The sequence below is a fragment of the Micropterus dolomieu genome, linkage group LG14 (assembly GCF_021292245.1).
Source record: "Micropterus dolomieu isolate WLL.071019.BEF.003 ecotype Adirondacks linkage group LG14, ASM2129224v1, whole genome shotgun sequence".
NCBI classification, from domain to species: Eukaryota; Metazoa; Chordata; class Actinopteri; order Centrarchiformes; family Centrarchidae; genus Micropterus; species Micropterus dolomieu.
Window position 1 is genome coordinate 2037340 of NC_060163.1, and position 18113 is coordinate 2055452.

General features: G+C 40.6%; 2 protein-coding genes across 2 annotated transcripts in view; both read left to right on the forward strand.

Moving 5' to 3' along the window:
- Positions 1-18113, forward strand: part of bms1 (BMS1 ribosome biogenesis factor) — a 654080-nt gene that overhangs the window by 521558 nt on the left and 114409 nt on the right. The window lies entirely within an intron of this gene.
- The window catches only part of LOC123983434 (receptor expression-enhancing protein 3-like), an 81611-nt gene that overhangs the window by 54707 nt on the left and 8791 nt on the right, over positions 1-18113 (forward strand). The window contains exons 6-8 of the mRNA XM_046069691.1: positions 11866-11986; positions 12115-12228; positions 17809-17974. Coding sequence (XP_045925647.1) covers positions 11866-11986; positions 12115-12228; positions 17809-17974 — 401 coding nt within the window. The remainder of the gene's footprint in view (positions 1-11865; positions 11987-12114; positions 12229-17808; positions 17975-18113) is intronic.

Consider the following 18113-nt stretch of genomic DNA (forward strand, 5'->3'; position numbering starts at 1 on the left):
TATGGTGAGAGCTGTGAAGAAACCCCCAAAACATCAGTAAGTGACATCAGCAACGACCTCCACAGTGCAGGGTGAAGGTATCACAATCCACTGTTGGAAGAAGACTCAGAGAGCAGAAATACAGAGGCCACACCACAAGATGCAAATCACTCATCAGCAGGAAGAATCATGTTCAGTAGCAAGTTTCCCAGTTAGAGTGAGGTGAAGTGGTCGAGTGAGCTCACCTCACGCACACGCCCTCCCGCTGCTGAAGTCTGTACGCGACGCAGAGCACAAATCATTGAAAGAGAGACTGATCCTCGCTGTTTGTGAGTTTCCAGAATCTATTACTGTTTACTAAATAGTTATCAGGACATCAACAGGAGGGAATTCACATGGCAGAGCATCCCTGCAAAACTAGATGAAGGACTATCAGGTAAAGTTATGAAGCCTATAATTTTAATTTAAGTTAAATAGGCTACAACTGTGTACCGCACAGAATCGGTGATAACTGATTAATGAGCATTAACGTGCCCAGCCCTAGTACTTATATTGACATGTTGGGAAATATGTGTTTTAAATATTTTTGCTAATGTGAACAGTATACCATGCTCTGAATGGTCATTTCTTTAAGGTTGTCTGTTCAATCCCCCAGACAGGCAGGATTAATCTGGGTGGGTAAAGTGAAAAGCAGCACTTGACCCTCATTACTTGAGCAAGTCCCTTAAAAGTTTAGTAGGTAACTTTTATATAAAAAATTTCATCTGAAACTGTCATTATATTCTGAAAGCAGTACATGAGACAGATAATCTGGGGGAAAAATATGGTTCCTCTGCATAAGCAGAGGTAGCGTGGGTGCATGGGGACTGCCGACCCAGGGCCCCGGCTGGTAGGGGCCCCCCTATGTGGGCCATGAAGTTTAGGTCAGTTGATTGTTGTGGAAAGTAACGAATTACAATTACTCATGTTACTGTGATTGAGTAGCTTTTTTGTGTACTTTTACTTTTTAAAAATAGTTTTTTAAATTTGTAATTTTACTTTTACTAAAGTATGTTTTGTTTAAAGTATTGTACTTCGCTACATGAAAAACTCGTGACCACTTTGTGTGCAAGAGTGCAAGAGAACAACAGCTTTATCATGCAGTGTAAGCTGTGAAAAATGCTGTATTAAGTTACTGCTAATGCAAACTGAACATTTCATGCTGCTGCAGCTTCACATTAAAATCATTTAACTGGTGAAACACAGGTTGACTTTTATTAGGAAATGCAATCTGTTGATAAGTGAGATCAGCACTGACCGATGTCGTGTAGACTGCTACAACTACCACAGGGAGCATTTCAGAATAAGTGTGTTAAGTGTGTTAATAAGAGTGTTTTGCCTGCCGGATTTTGCAGACACATTTAGATTTTGTTGATTTGGTTATTAGTGCTTGCTTTTTGTGCTTCTACCATGATTAAGTAGGATACATAGTTAAAATGTTTCTTTTTTGTCACAGTAAACTGTGTTTATTGTTGATATACGATCAGAAGTCTTTACCGGGTATTTTATTTTGATTTAAATTTAGAGGGTTCTCTGCCATTTTGTGTCTGACTTCCTGTCCGGTTCATCTGCTCTGTGCTGCTTGACGCTGGGACACTTCTGGGATGCACTGCAGCGCTTCTGGTGTAAGCACAAACATTTATTTGAATGGCTGCGATCAGCTCCGGCAGCAGCGATGCAGATGGACTCAGTGGACTCTCGGAGTGAGTCCAGGGGTCATGTAAACTTGGTTGACTTGGTACCAGGTGAGCCCCGTGATGATGCTCCTCCCCCACTGTACTGAGAGTCTAGCTCCGGCCCCATTCCTCTGGCTCCTCCTCATGCGCCTAAGGGCATTTGCAAGAATCCACCGCGACCGAATCAAAACAACCAATTTGGGCCTGTCTGTAATGCAGTGTCAATCACTGCTCATGCACATGCAGCAGTGGTATGACTGGGGAATTTTGCTGTTTAAATAGTACAAAATTGAGAGGGGTGTTTGATTGAATGATTGTCGAATCTGAGGCATGTTAAGTGTGTATTCAGTGTAGCTGGAGTCGACTGCCTGATCTAGTTCACTGGATAATTTGAGTGAGTGATTTGTTGAGCTCAATCAGACTTTCCACGTGCTCTTTTTAGATTAAATCGGAGATGGTGAGGTCATGCTGAAGGTTAAAGGAGAAAGATCCAACATGCTTCCAACATTATGTTCACATATAGAGAAAAACAACCTTGCCTTAACTTTGACACCAAGTTATGCACCAGCAAATAGGATTTGAAGGATGTGCCTTTTTGAGACCACTGAGGAGCAGCTGAATGGAAAGATTCCCAAGAAGGCTCTGAAATGCTGGATCTTGGCACTGAACGCGAAACTGAATCCCTGCTTGCATGGCTTTAATACTTTGCATTTAAAGATGAATAAATGCAGCGACTACAGATATATACCAGATGTCTACTGGTAAAGGACTATGGGGAGGTTGGTGCAAAAGGAAGAGTAGAAAAACCAAGTCAATCATAAGCTTTTATAGTGCTTTTGGCTAAACCAAGTCTCATGTAATTAGAGGCAAAGTACAAAATATCCTGCAGGAGCTTGGACATCAGTCATCTGATTGAATGGAGGGTATGGCATGCTGGAGGGATTGGCCTTGGGACACAAAGCTTTGAACTGCTGAAATTTAAGACGGAGACAGAGCATCATCAGCTACACAATTCTCTTGACCAGGAATGAAAATGGCTCGCAAAGTGAAGTTATTTAAAATGCATGACCAAGAGACTATTTATTATTGGTATTTTTGAGCAGCTCTTAGTGATTATTTCTACTGTCGCTGCATTGTCACAAAACACCATAATCTGCTTCATCATAGCAAGTAAACGACGACAAAAGGGTAGATCTCATAAAGCAACCTGTTCCCACTCCCTGACTCGTCACACATGGATGCATGGTCAAGACCCATCGGCATCAGTTTGTAACGCACTGGAGATCCTAATAGCGTCATAGTTCACCACAGTGGGGAAAACCACAATACCTGTTGAAATTTGGTTGTTGAGGGAATCAGGATAGATGTTTGAGCACCTTCGGGCTTTATGAGGCAATACTGTCCGCAGGTCTGGGAGCAGCTGTTTGAGAAGCTGCCCCCCTCTTTGCTCATTAGGTGAGTTTGTTAACTATCTCAATATGAGAAAAGTCTGAAACGCTCAACAAACTACTAACCGAGCCATGTCTGCTTTGTGTTGTGTTGTGTTTTCAGGGAAGAGAGGGGCAGTTAGACTTAGAGAAGTATGTGAGGTAGTTATGATTAGCTGCACTTCTGCAAAGGTAAGCCTTTTTTTGTCCTTAGGTGACACTTTATGTGTTTGTGGTCATTTCTCAGTCCCTCGTTCTCTGACAGTCTATATGATTAATAGCACCTTTCACTTATTGGCCCGACACACTGCTTCCTTCCTTCTGTTTTTTTTTCCTTGTCTTGAGGATTATGGAAGTCAATTTTCCATACCACACACTTTCTACCTACATTAACAACTACAAGGCGTTTGTTCGGCAATATAAATGCAGTCCATTTACCATTTTGTAAGGCACATAAAAAACAAGCAGTAAGCAGAGGTGCCAACATGAGAACAGAGAAGTCGTTTATGAGGATGTTCAACATTCATTTGAAAGTTGGTTTTGACGGTGTGTTAGTAATAGTGCTGTTGAAATATTTAGTTTGCATCTTAAATATCAGTATGGGTGGAGATTTTGCCATTGTGTATTCATATTTAACAGATACTCATCACTAATGTCAGCTTGTCCCAGTTTGCCTCTCAGTTCCTCCCTCTAGCCTAATTCCAGCTTTCTCATTCTTTATCATTATCATTCTCCACTAAAACACCAGATGCCTTCGGACTTTCCCTCCTTTCCACATTACCTGACTGCCACACCTAACTACACGTGTTCAGCCTGTCCACTACAGAAAAACCACCCAATAGGGTGTTTGTTCAGGACATTATTATGACTGGTTTTATGATGATTTACATCATAAATTTACATGTATTGTGGCAGCGACCTCTACTGGCCATATGATGGTAGCAAGGGAGGACGTAGGGTGATGTATTATAAGTACTCAATGCAGAGTTATTTAGAGTTTTAAATTAATCCCTCACATGAGTTATGTGACTTCCATCATCTGATTAATGAGAGTTCCGTCACTTGTGTGAAGTTACGTGATATACGTCATGTGACTTATGTAATGAACTAATTTTAACCCAAACCATGATGTTTTCCTAAACCTAACAAAACTGCGACCATTTCACAATGTTAACCAGGTGTTTAAGTAACCTGGCTTGCATCACTTGCGTCACATGACTTACGTAACTTACGCAGTTAAAGTCCGGTCGTCTGTCACTGGACTGGTACGGGAAACACTCATGTGTATCGTTTTGGAAGGCATTGACAAACAACCTATTCTGTCGTTTAGGTTGGAGGACTTGTTGCACATGTTCTCACATCTGTTCTGCAGTCACCTGGCCTACTTCGCCCACTCTCTCACCTGTTTCCACTTTCCTTCATCAGCCCTGCAGATACTTAAATGGACCATTCCCACTCGCTCCTTGCCAGATTGTCAGGTTAGTTATGTTACCATGTGCTTCATGTCTTGGCTCTCCAGCTTCCGTACCTTTATGTTGTTTTGATCTGTTGTAACTGAAACCTGTTAGCTGCCTGTTTATTGGACTTGTGATTCTACCAGAGACTGCGTTCTCTGGTTTTGACCCTCGCCTCCCATAAGCCTTTGTACTTTTTTTGTGTATTACATCATTGAAGCAGATCTGCGTCAGTCATCTGCACTGGGCTTCCTCTGCAATCCTGTCACACACTTTGAACCAGTCATGACACTTTTTTTCAGCTTCAGCTGTGACAACAGCATTTAGAACTAAAGACTGGCCCTATCTTTTAATAAATATATTTTGTCTAGGATACATTCTCAAATTTGAGCTTGACATCAGCCTATAAATCAAACATTACCACTGCATGCATATTCATAAAGAATAACAGTAAAACCAGAAGCTCCAAAGAACAAGATGTCAATATTCCCCCTATGAAAACCTCCTCATCAACAATCTTCAATTAACTCTAAGAAGAACAATTAGAAATCCCTCCACTGATGATTATTCATCACAGCCGATGCAAACGCTGATGGTGTGGAAGTGCTGGTGTAATTGAAGACGAAGGGTCGAGCATAAATCCTGGCACTGAGATAATGAGTGAATCCGGAGCAGATCCATTCATCTCAATGATCCCTATCTCCAACCATGATGGATCACTGCCGGATACCTCACTGGCCAATCATAAATCACTGCGCAAGCCTTGTCCAACCAACACTACTCTGTGAGATTCATTAGGTGAGTTTGTTAACTATCTCAATATGAGAAAAGTCTGAAACGCTCAACAAACTACTAACCGAGCCATGTCTGCTTTGTGTTTTCATCTGTAAGCGGTATGGTTACAAGTTTGCACAAGGTGAAATAAAGTGTTTTTGAACAGACTGGACATCCAGGCTCTGCCATCAATCAGGGAAACAGAAAGAGAGGGAGCCAAACATGGCTAAATGAAAGGGAGGCAGAGAAAGAGATCTATGGAAGGCACAATCTTTAACAGCTTTGTATTAATCTCACTTTCCTCCAAAAAATGCCAACAACCCCTTCAAGGTCATCCTCCAATCACATCTCAGACTGCTCCATTGCTCCCATTGGAATGTGCCTCGGCAAATTGATGACAGAAAAGCCCTCCCATCTACCCTGCAAACACTCCAGTGTCCATTACAGGTGCGATGTGGCTGGTAACAAGCACAGAATGTCTGAACTCTGTGACTTTATGAGTTGTGTGTCACCGTTAAATGTGTCCCTGGTGGCCTGCTGAGGGCCGGCGTTCCCCTGAAGGAGGGCACCTGGCTAATGTAATTCATGGAGTGTCCGAGGAGGGGCTGAGGCCAACTGCTTGTCAATATAAACAGCAGAGCATGTTGTTTTAATGTCAAGAGCACATTTAGTATGTTTGCAAGTATATAGAGCGTGCGACGAAGAAAAAGTCTTTGCCAGCTAAAGACCTGAAACACATTTTCACCACTTTAAGAAACTCACCAAAATAGTCAATTACTTGTAGTCCAAAAACTTCTGGAAGCAGTCAAAAATCGGTGCAAAAAAGTTTTTATTCCATCCTAGCAGGCATCAGGAACACCTTCTTTTATAATCCTCAATCTCTTCCTATTTAGGTGGTCTCTTTGTTCAATTCCCGTCCTTTTCCCAAATATGTTCTTAATTTTTTGGAACCTTCTGCTGGTTTACTTTTCCACTCCAAAAATTTCTTCCTTGGTAATTTTCCATCAATACTATTGAATCTCATCTAGTGGCCACATTTAGGTACTAATTGTCACTTTCTTCCAGCTATTATTTATGTTACTTTTTGTAATCAATATGGCCTATGCTGTTAGTCAAACTTTCTCATAATATTGTCTTACATTTTTTGGGTAGTTTAGTCTCTAATATTAACCATTTTAATTTCAGAAAGTTAAGTTATATTTTGTAAAGATACGTAAGAACTTTAAAAGGACATATTGACAAATAAGATCAAAACATTTTCTGATCACACAATCAGTTAATCACTTATTGCATAAAATCCATCATTTTAAATCAACCATGGAGCTTTTAAAGATCATTCTGTACATTTTCATAATATTTCACAAACAAATGCTCACATCTGCACCAAATTTGGAATACATTATAAGAGTCCTGCCCTGAACACATTCATATGCCAATATTCCCTCAAAGTCATAGCGCCACCTGCTGGCAACAGGAAATGACATTATTGTTTTTTGGGTATTATTGTCTTTACACTTGTTAAAGCACTTTGTAACTTGTTTTTGAAAAGTGCTCTACAAATAAAGATTATTATTATTATTAACGAAGCAGCCCCCGTGGCACGTTTCACCAACATGTATGAAATTTCTGTGGCACATGTATCATGTCCAGACGTACCAAAAAGCCTCTTGGAGCGATGCCCTAAACCCAACAGGAAGTCCGCCATTTTGAATTTTACAGTCATTGTTGGACGATTTACAGGCTCCGTACTTTTACAAACTCCTCATAGAGAATTAGTCTGACCAACTTCAGGTTGTCGCTGTCTACTCTAAACCCGTTGATGATTAAAAGTTGTACAAATGGTGAGTTTTCATGGAATGGCGTGCATGTGGTGTGGCGTCCAAAATCGATGATTCACCATAAAACAGGTTATAAACAAGTTATTGTAACTTCAGTCTACATGCTCACATCTGCACCAAACTTTACATGCTTGATAACAGTCCCACCACGGACACATCTACATGCCAATATTTAGTTATAGTCATAACATCAAGTCCTATGTAGTGCCAAAGGGGACACAGGAAGTGATGATTAACACATTTGTACAGCATCCGAAGCGCGTGGCAAATTCACAGCCGCACCGGCAGAGATTCAGAATATGAAACGCGCCCACCTCACACACGTGCAAGGGCCCGCCCAACGCTGCTTGCAGCTTTAATTATTATTATTATTATTATTAAGTGGGGCAGTGTATTTATTATTGTGTATTTAATAGAGTAATTAGTCAGTTGTGCAACATTGTAAAGGTTTTAATATTTTAACTTCTTTAAGTACAAACTCATCAAGAGAACTCAGTAGAGATCCCAGAATATTCAAAGATGTCAAATCTGTTAGACAAAATATTGGAGATGTTTGTCTAAAACTATGCAAGAGGTATCCATAATATTTCCAATTGATGCAGTGGTGCAGCCATAAAAAGCATGGGGTCTTAGGTTTTAATATGTCAGTTATGTAGCATAATTGAAGAGTTGAATAAAGCACAACTTAAACTATATGATAAATGTGATGTCAATGTGAAATAAGATTATTTTTCCAAACTTAAAGCTACCTGAATGAGGAATTAAAGCGAACTGTATGTTAAAGGTTTACAAATATTAGCATTATAAAATGTAATTTTGCAGGCTTTGCAATTTGATCATATACAAGTTGGGCAGTTACTCAGTCACTTTAACTCTGACTACATTTTAGCCTTTCATAAATGTATCAGGATTAAAAAAATCTTACTTCAGCAAAGCCACAAGTATCTGGTTGTGCTATGGTTTTGTTGAAATTAGATTTTATATATTCTGTGTTCAACCAATGAGCAGGATCCTTCTCTGTGCCCCGCACTTCCCCCCATAGAACCCTCTAGAACATTTGGAACCTGGTGCACTGAGTCAGAAAATTAAGCCTGTGCACAAATATGAACCTTTCCACGATGGTAGCTTTATATTCTAGCAGTGCTCATGGTTCACCATGAGAGAAGCCTAGTCTCAATGGTATCTGATGCAGAAATAAGACAAAACAATTCATCTCCCTTCGTTCACTACACACTACACAACTTGCCGTCTTGTGACGGGAGTCTGGAAGTCGCTGTGGCTTTCAGTGACAGGGGGTCACACACTACACGAGCCGACGGTGGTCTCTAAACCACGTTTTGTCAAGAAAACATATGTGAAATGTGAAACGGGAAATGACGCGACCCAACACATGAAACAGCTGTTGTTTGTTATTTTAAAGATAGCAACTATAAAGACAAAAAATATGGGTGACAGAATGGATTAGCACATGCAGATGGCAGAGATTGTCTGAGCTACAGAGAGAGCTGGAGGTGAGTAAAAAATCTTTTGCGGTGAAAAAGTAGCTGCCTGCTCTGCCAGCAGTAATTCTCTCATTGGCTGGATAAGGATGTCAAGTCGGCCGACTCTTCCAGGTCAGGGAGCTGTTTTGATGCATCGTTGTGTAGTTCACACATAACGACTGGCGACCGGTGATCACAGCCTGACGGTCGCCGAGCTCACTGAGCGGCAAATCGAGCTAAAAATCGTGTTGTGTGAACTAAGCTTTAGAGAGGACTTCCACAACGCTTTAAAAGCACCGCCTACGGACTATTTACATCTTTTGGAAAATAACATCATCACTTGTAGAAGATCCCGCAGTAGGCTTGTTCCGATTGGCGATTGGATCGGCTATCGACAATTGAAGGAATGATCAGCGATTGGTTTTTCATGCGCTGATATTAAGGCGATTTTAACTAACTCTCTATCAAAACTAAGATGACATAAAGACTGTCTCTAGAATCTGCACCACACTGCAGTGTTTACCATACATTGATTTATTTGTCAGGGATGTGATTTTTCTGGATAAATCCGGAATTCCGGATTTTCCGACTTGACAAATGGACCCATGTGAATCATGCAGATCTGTAATAAAAATTTTAAAAAAGGGAGGGGGGGGTACAGGAGCTGGACGAGTGAAATGGAAAGGATTTGAGGACATTTACAGGCTGACGTGTGGAAAGTTTTCTTTCTTTCCAAGTATCAACAAGGATGTTCGTTTGTGTTCAGCTGCCAATTCCACACCAGCGCAGTGTGTACCACAGTCGCTCTCGAAAATCAGTGGTTTGTAACGTGTTGGCAGTAATACTGTAATATTACTCTTCCTAGTAAAGAATAGTGTGACGGATTACTAATTCCAAAACAATAATGTTATTATAGTTACCAATCACATTAAGGCTGCCCTACTGAACGCACCATCCCTGACGTGAATGCTTGACCGCGCTGCAGCTCAGCGGCACCGGACTTTATCAGCTATTAGCCAAAAAGGAAGACAGGAGAACAGGGAGGAGAGGTATTTTCGACAGCTGTAAGTAACGATGTTGCCATTATTGTGTCATAGTCGTCCGTTGTAAACTTTGTGCAACCAGCAAAAAGCTTTTAACCGCGAACAATTTTACATTGACTTAGGCTAATTGAAGCATCAGCTAAAGCGAAACAGCAACGTGAAACTCAGAAAGAAACTCCAGCCGCTACTGCCAGTGATGCTTTGACTAATCGGGAGAGTGTGGCGTTATATCACCCAGTACCCAGTAATAAGGAGGCTAGAGTAGCTAATATTACTTTTTTAAGGAGTAGCCTATATGCTAAGTAAATATGTAATAGCTATATTATTTCTGAGTAACTTCCCCAACACTGAGTTGACAATAAGCATCGGATAAATTGGGTATGATTTGATCATTGCTTGTTATAGGCTGTGTCTAATGTTTACTTTGACTTTGTTGTCGGTTGATCAATCATATAGCCTATATACACTTTGCTGTATGAATGGTTGCTTTGTAAGTATTTATGTCCTTATGTTAAAGGTTTTGGCAAGTTATAAAATAATTTCTTGTGAATGGTTGTGACAGTGTTTATAAGGCCTTTTCAGACGGCTATGATCCACGGGGTCGCTCTGCGCTCCTCATCAACAGACAGGCAAACAAGCGCTCCGCGAGGTAACCATGGCAACGGCTTCTGTGTAACTGCCGCGATCCCGTGAAACTGTCGCGGTCGTTCTCGTCTCACGCACACGCCCGCCCGCTGGCAGAGTTGAAATGTAAAAACTTTTTCCTACAGTTTATCAATACACAGAGACTGATGTGGCTGTTTGATCTGAGTTTCCTTAATAATGTAACTGTTTCTTTACACCAGGTCTTAAACAGGCGACAACCTTTGCTGCTGTCTCTTATTCATTAAAAATAATCTATTAACTTCTACTAAACTAATTTGAAAGTTAGTAGTTATATTATTTAGTTATAGAATCAATTATTTCATGCTGCATGTTGCACATTTAGCTGTTGAAGTTTGCTAAAAAATGAATACAAAATAATTATTATTATAGAGAGGTGGCGAAGGCGCAGTGGATTAGACACTTGTCTTTGATTCCCACTGCAACACATCCACCAAATAAGTTATTGTCATGGGTCCTGCTTTTCCATCCATATGATATAATGGAGCCGCCGCCAGTTTTATCGGGGTGTGCTTTTTTGCCCTTTGCCAATCACATGCCTGAGAATTCATTCAGAGAAGTTTTAAGAGGAGACGCGCCACTTTAAGAATCCTCAATACAACTCTATAGAGATAGCCCTTAATGTTAAAGATGGCGTTTATCCCGCCCCTCCTACTAGAAGGGAGTCGTCTGCTTTTAACAGTCGAGGCAGGGAAACATATTAAGCCAATCGCGTAGTTCCACCTACGGAGGGGACTTCTACCTATGTGTCACTTCTACCACGCATGCGTAGTAGAAGTACAACCGATGGGAGAAGCTTTTTAAACATTTTGGGGCAAAGTCATCAAAATGTTTCAGCGATTTTCATCAGATTTTACTGCTGATTCTATACATGTAGTTTCTATGTTCTGGTGACCAGTGAAAGTGCAGTTGTGGCTCTTTCCCCATTCATTTAGATAGGGACCTGGTCTTGTTAGTTTGAAATAACTGCCCGAGGCGTTACCAAGATGGCTGCCGAATGGCAGGACTTGCCTATAAGCACTTTGGTGATACTGCTATGTCTTGTATTGTTGCACTCGCTTGATGTTTAGCTGTGTTAGCAAAGTTGCTAGTTTTTGATCTTACGTAAGGTAATAATAACAAATGCACATTTACAGCTGTCCTTATTTAGAGCAGTGGTGAATACCTGTAACTGTATGGGCGCCAAATTGCACAAACAACAAATCTTACATAATGTTGCTTTAACCCCATCCACTCATCTGTGAGACACCTAACTATAACCTTATTGTCTCATTCATACATTCAGACTCAAAACACTGGCAATGCGGCAGAATGCCAGTCATTGTGAATTGAACCTGCTGACTACTCTGCTCTGAGAAATAAAAGATGTCCTTTGGGGTGGTGTGGGGAAGTGGACTTTGCGGGTAAGACTTAACAAGAGTTTATATCAGCCCTTATTAATGATGGTGTGTGTGTGTGTGTGTGTGTGTGTGTGTGTGTGTGTGATCCCAGGTTTCCTCTGTACTACGAGCTGAAGATAGCCATTGTGATCTGGCTGCTGTCCCCCTATACCCGAGGAGCAAGTCTCATTTACAGGAAGTGTCTGCACCCTCTGCTGTCCTCCAGAGAGAGGGTAAGATTATCCATCCATGTCTGCCTCTGTATACATGGATTATTTGCTGTTGAGGATATTATAGAAGCCCTACTTTTTACTCAATTAGACTGTCTTCTATAAAAGTGTTATTGATTGTCTCCCTGTAGGAAATAGACGAGTATATTGTTCAGGCCAAAGAGAAGAGCTATGAAACGATGGTCAATTTTGGCAAGCAGGGACTGAGCATCGCAGCCACGGCCGCTGTCACTGCAGCTGTCAAGGCAAGTGTCTCCCACTTATACAAGAACTAAATATTCTGTTCTATTTGATAGTTTTGTAAAGGTGCTACTTTTATATTGTTATTTTCATCTCTAATGTACTGCCTATTCTTTTTCTTAAGCTGCCTTTACATATTTACCAAAAACCCACAATAGCATGACTGATGCAGTTTGTACCCTATACCTCAATCTTTTGGTATTTCATCAAATTAAATGATAAACAATTTGAAAGTCAGTTTTCTCTTTTCTATCTGGCTTTGTAAGAAAACATTTAAAGCTTTAGCTCCCATTGCTTTGAACAGTGCCCTCTATCTGTTTTATATCGTGAAACAATCCAGCAGAATGTTTTGCCAAATTCTACCTGTTGGCACAGAATGTGCTCACTTGGCTCCCTTGGCCTACTAAATCACACTTAAGAGAACACAGACAGAAAAAGCGTTATCAGTGTTTAAGTGAATGCAGGAGAGATGGGTTAAATGCTACAGCTGATCCTGAATAAAATCTTAACTTGTATCTAAAACACAGTGCTCATGCAAACATATCCACTGTGAGTGTGTCTCTAAAGCCCCTTGTTGTCCCTCAGCTACCACTCAGAGCAGAGTCAGTGTGTGAGCTGGTTTCATCAGCCTTGCATGAATACCTGTGTGTATCACATAATCCCTGCTGATCTCCTGTCTGAGGCTTCGCTGCACTGAGGTAATCTCAGGCAGTGAGAATCTACTACTAAATAGAAAGTCAAATTAATTCCTCCACATTCCCTACTGAAACCATCTAGCACATACATCATTTAGCTTGATACATGAAACTGCATTCATGAGTTCCTGTTTTGGAATAGTTTGAGCAAAATGTGAATGAAGAAAATCAATATGCATTCGACTCATTTTTGAAGAAAAACAAATGATGAAGGTTTCAGTTGGTTGATGTGGGTGGGCTCCAGACACGGAGCAGAGACTATCATCGATAACACAGTATTTCACTGCATTTCCAGTATTTGTTTAACTTTAACTTTTAATGTGTTTTAGTGTTTCCAATTACTGTCACTCTAGCTGAAGATGTACCTACATACATGACAGTGATCAGAGACCGGGGTCAGATGTTTACATGCAAAAATATCTATTAGAGTACTTTCAAGTTTCTCAAAACCAGGACCAGGATCACAAATCGAGTTTCTGAAACCATATGCATTAGGGCTGGGCCGATGTCGGCGATGGCTGACAGACATCATGACATTGAGCGGGCATTGTGATCGAGGGTCCTACGTGCCATTCCCTCCGACACCATGATGGTGTTATAGTAATTTCACTAAGAGTAACTTCCGGTTAACATTTGCTCAGTTTCACTCTCCATTGCTCGTAGTAGCCTACACTTACGAAGAAGAAGAACCTCGGCCCAATGGAACATGGAACTCCCCCCCCCATCGCCCCAACCCTAATATGCATAGGCATAAACAAGATACTTCAAAACCCGAACCATAACAGAGATACCACTGTGGCCCTAAACTCACTCTTTGCATAATCAGCATGTCTCAGGAAAAAAACAAGCCATGGTACAATGCAGGAATTCTGCAGTAAATGATACTTTCATTACTTATGGCCTCTGGTCACCTATCACGCTGTTCCAGCTCACTCTTGATAACTGGGCCACTGTTACTCTTTAATTCAATACGTTTATGTTGGACTTAACATTTAGCCTAACAAAAGTTAGTCTAATGAAAACACTTGAGGTGTGTGTGTGTGTGTGTGTGTATAGAAACAAAGGAGACGTTGCAATGCCAAGGGTGTGACTGTGTGAAATAAGACATGGTTAGCTGTACCTCTAACTTCACTGTAGTGTACGTGTCCTTTTAGTGACACCAGTGTGGGACCTAAAAACCTTCCTGTCTCTGCTTACATTAAACACAACATTAATCACTGCTTCAGAGCTATGCCTCTCTCACTCTCCAACATTCTACTCTCTTTTTAGTTGTCTTTTCTCTTCCCTTTATTTGTATTGCCTCTCCTTGCCTTTACTGTTTCTCTCGTCTTTTCTCTCCCTCTGTTTTATCATCACTGTTTAGGTCACTATGCTATTTCAAATCCTTTAAAAGCTTTTCATGTTTTTAGTTGGAATTTGATTAACCTTGGCTTGTACAATAAAACCTACTGCATCGCACATAAAATCCATCTGTCTGAACCTGCCCGACAGACTGAACCAAACAGCTCAGAGAGCACTTCTGCTCTCTGAGCTGAGCTGCAGAGACTGGAGCCATGGTTTGGTTCACAAATGCATCTCAGCATTTAGACCATGGGTACACAGCCTTTTCAGCGTGTGATTTTATTGAGAAGGAAACTCCTGAGACTCACATTTCAAGCCACTATATCCACCATCCTCTATTATGCATGCAGCATACATACATATTGATGTGCATGTAGCCTGAGGCTAATTTAAATTTCATCTGTAAAGTCTCTACAGGTGTGAAAAAGCAGACTGGTTTTCTGAACATTTATTTTTTTACTGCTTTCATCAAATGCTGCTGCTATTGCCCTGCTTCTTGGTCTGTGAGCTGTAACTGTGCCAAGACCATAGACTGTGGCCAAGACTCACCTCTGGCCACGCCCACATGACACACCTGCAGCTGATGGCATACACCCCACCTGAATCCCAGTACAAATAGGCTTTTGCCCATTTGGGCTGTTGAGTCATTTATTTAATAATTTTTTTTTTTATTTATTTATTTTTTTTACATCACCATTCTCCAAAACTTGCCGTAGATTGATTTTTAAACGATCCAGTCAGTCCTTGGTTTCCATTCCACTGGTTTTCAATATATAGCATGGTAATACAGATACTATTTTCAAAAGTCTTCCTTGCTGGTGCATGCAAGATAACATGGGCAGGCTGCCTTTAAAAAAGAAAGAAAGAAAATCCTACTAATCCTTATCACAACATGTGTGTACTTTCTTAGTGACTCTTTTTAAAGAACTTATTTTATATACTGAGTTAGACAGTCTTAAACAAGAATCCATGGTATGCTTTCACAAATGTTCAGCAGTAGTAATGTATAGGACATGCACTTTGTAGGTCATAGGCTAAAATACGTCCGTCTTTTATGGCTTTACTCCACTCCAGATTTGGTTGCTGTGGCATGAATATATCCTGCTGTTTTTCTTTTGGTTTTCCCTGTATGTCTAAGTCAGACTCTTATCGCGTCATTGGTACATTGCTATACCAGCAAAAACATACTGGTGAGTAGGGCTCGGCCATATGGCCCATACTTTTAGGTTATGCCACGATGCACAATATATATCTTGATATACGCATTTTGTCTAAACTAACATACCATAAATTCTCAAATTGTGCAAGCATGATGATCTTGTAGAATATGATTCACTGCTGTAGATTAAACCACCCAACCGTATATCATGTAGTTAAATTGAGCTCAACCCACAGCAGTAAAATGCAAAAATACATTAATGCAGCAGTAATATTAATTAATATTCTAGAAACATCATGGAGCATTTTGCTGCACTGAATGCTTTAAGTAAATGTTGCTCTAATACTTGCATACTTTTACTTAGTAAGGCTTAGAATGGTAGTGGAGTATTTTCAAAGTGAGACTGTGTGTTACATGCTAAGCCTCCTCCTTTAACCTTAGCGGTTTTGTTGTGAAAATGTGGCTCACGTTCAAGATGATGATGTGAGGATCTGCCCAACTTGCCTACTATCTAACCCTCTTGTGACTTTGTTTCTCCTTCTCTCTCTGTACTGACATCCTTCTTTCCTCAGGGTTTCTGTGCTTCAGCAGGCTACCCTGGGAGGTAAAAAACTGTCAGTGTAAGCTGCATGGACAGAACGTTCCATTTCCATTTCATACCAGCATTATTCTCCCATGACACCATGTTCCCCATCCTTTGATTTTCAAGCATGTCTGTTCTTTTACCAGATCTGGTAGCTGAAAATAAATCATGGGGCTTACTTCTATTTTGTACTTAGTGTTGTAGTAAAGGATCAGCCACATTTGCAGATACATTTTACTCTTTACTCTCTACTTTATAATATTTAGAACCTCATTTTTCTTTTATGTCCTTCACATTTTTATTTGTTTAAGCCTTTGATTTCATTATAACACTTGACATTTACTCCCCGTTTCTTTTTTCCATTTGCTTTATGTTTCATCAAAAATCTCCTCCTATCCTGTTGCTGTTGCTCATTTTGTGAACTGTTTGCACAAAGATGTCTCCGTCATTGCTGAATTTTGGTTTCTACATTTTCTGTGCTTCAGTGTATCCTATTTCTGTATTAGGTAAATTTTTTATAATTCTGTTTTAGACAACATACACTGCAGTCAGGCTTTTTAGGGACGACAAGATCAGTGATTTAATGTTGAATCGGCTGATCTGCTGATCTGATCTGATTGATTGATTGATTGGCTGCTATTCTTTAGCATCTTTACTATTGGGAATCCTGTAAAAACTTTGACTCAGGTTTGAGTAGTTCCCATGTTGTTTTATAAACTACACATATTTCTAAGTACTAGAAAACTGACATTTCTGTGTCTGACCTCATGAACTGCCAGCCGGGAGATGAATTTCACAGTTGCCGTTGTCACTACCAATCTTTGTGCACAGCACTTGTTGCATTTTGTGTCACACTCTAGTCAGTTGTTTTTACAGTCGTTAAGCTAGATAAAAAGCTGTGTGGCAAGAAGCAGTGGTTCAAAAATCAAATTTTCTGTTAATAATTACCCCCCTAAATTCTGATTTGGGGCTGTTAGCTATAGCAGGCTAAAAAAGGCTGAGTTATGAGTGAGGTTTATTTATTTGCCTCATGAATGTTATGACCATTGGTCAAGTCGATGAACAGATAGTGTTCTGAGCCTACTTCACAACATTGTAAGAGTCATAATGTGTGTCTTTGGCCAAAGTCTACTCAGCTTCAGCTCAAGTAAACTAATAAATGTGTCAAACTAGTTCCAGTGTAGATGATACACAATAATCATCATATGGCTGTGCAGCGAAGACCAAGTGCTTATTTTCTGACCAAAGCATTTCCCATGAATTAAAACACATTAGCACAACATTAGCTCTTCAGCAGTATGGCTACTCTAAAAGGAAAATAATTCTGAAACAAGAAAAAAAACATATATAATAGTTGTAATATTAGGTGGACAGGATACCACTGGTGGGACAATGGAAGTCCAAGACATGGTTACAGTATATGTGGACCATCTGTTGCCCTAATGCAAATCATATTTTTCTGCTCAGTTTTCTCTCACAACATTAAAGCTGCATCTTGTTTGGTTTAAAAGCTGCACCCAATCAATAGAATATTAATCATCATACAATGACGTATGTCTCGCTTTAACTGCAATGAAAAATCCACCTCACCCAAAACAGCCTAAAGCCTCCTGCCCTGCATATATTCAGTCAGAAACGCCAGACGTTTTGCTGTATGTAGATGTTGAGCGTACAGTCTGTTGACACTCGTTCATTCATCGGTGTGTTGGATTTTGTCTTGTTGATCTCGGAGAGGTCTGAAGTGCTGTTTGCTGGTGATGTAATATTAACTGGGGGGTGTGTGGGTGTGTGTGTGTGTGTGTCACAGGGTCAGGGTGCTATCACGGAGAAGCTGCGTAGCCTGAGTATGCACGACCTAACACAGATAGGCCAGCAGGATGACAGTGGAGGGAACCAGCTCCTCCAGTACAGCTCCCACTCAGCCAACCCCGCCGTCAGAAGATCTCAGAGCACTGATGCTGCTGGCGAAACTGGTACGCACGCACACAGACACACACACACACACACACACACACACACACACACACACACACACACACACACACACACACACAGTGCAGATCTATACTTTTCTAGAGATTTCAGTCGTATCTCACAGACTTCCTCGTGAGA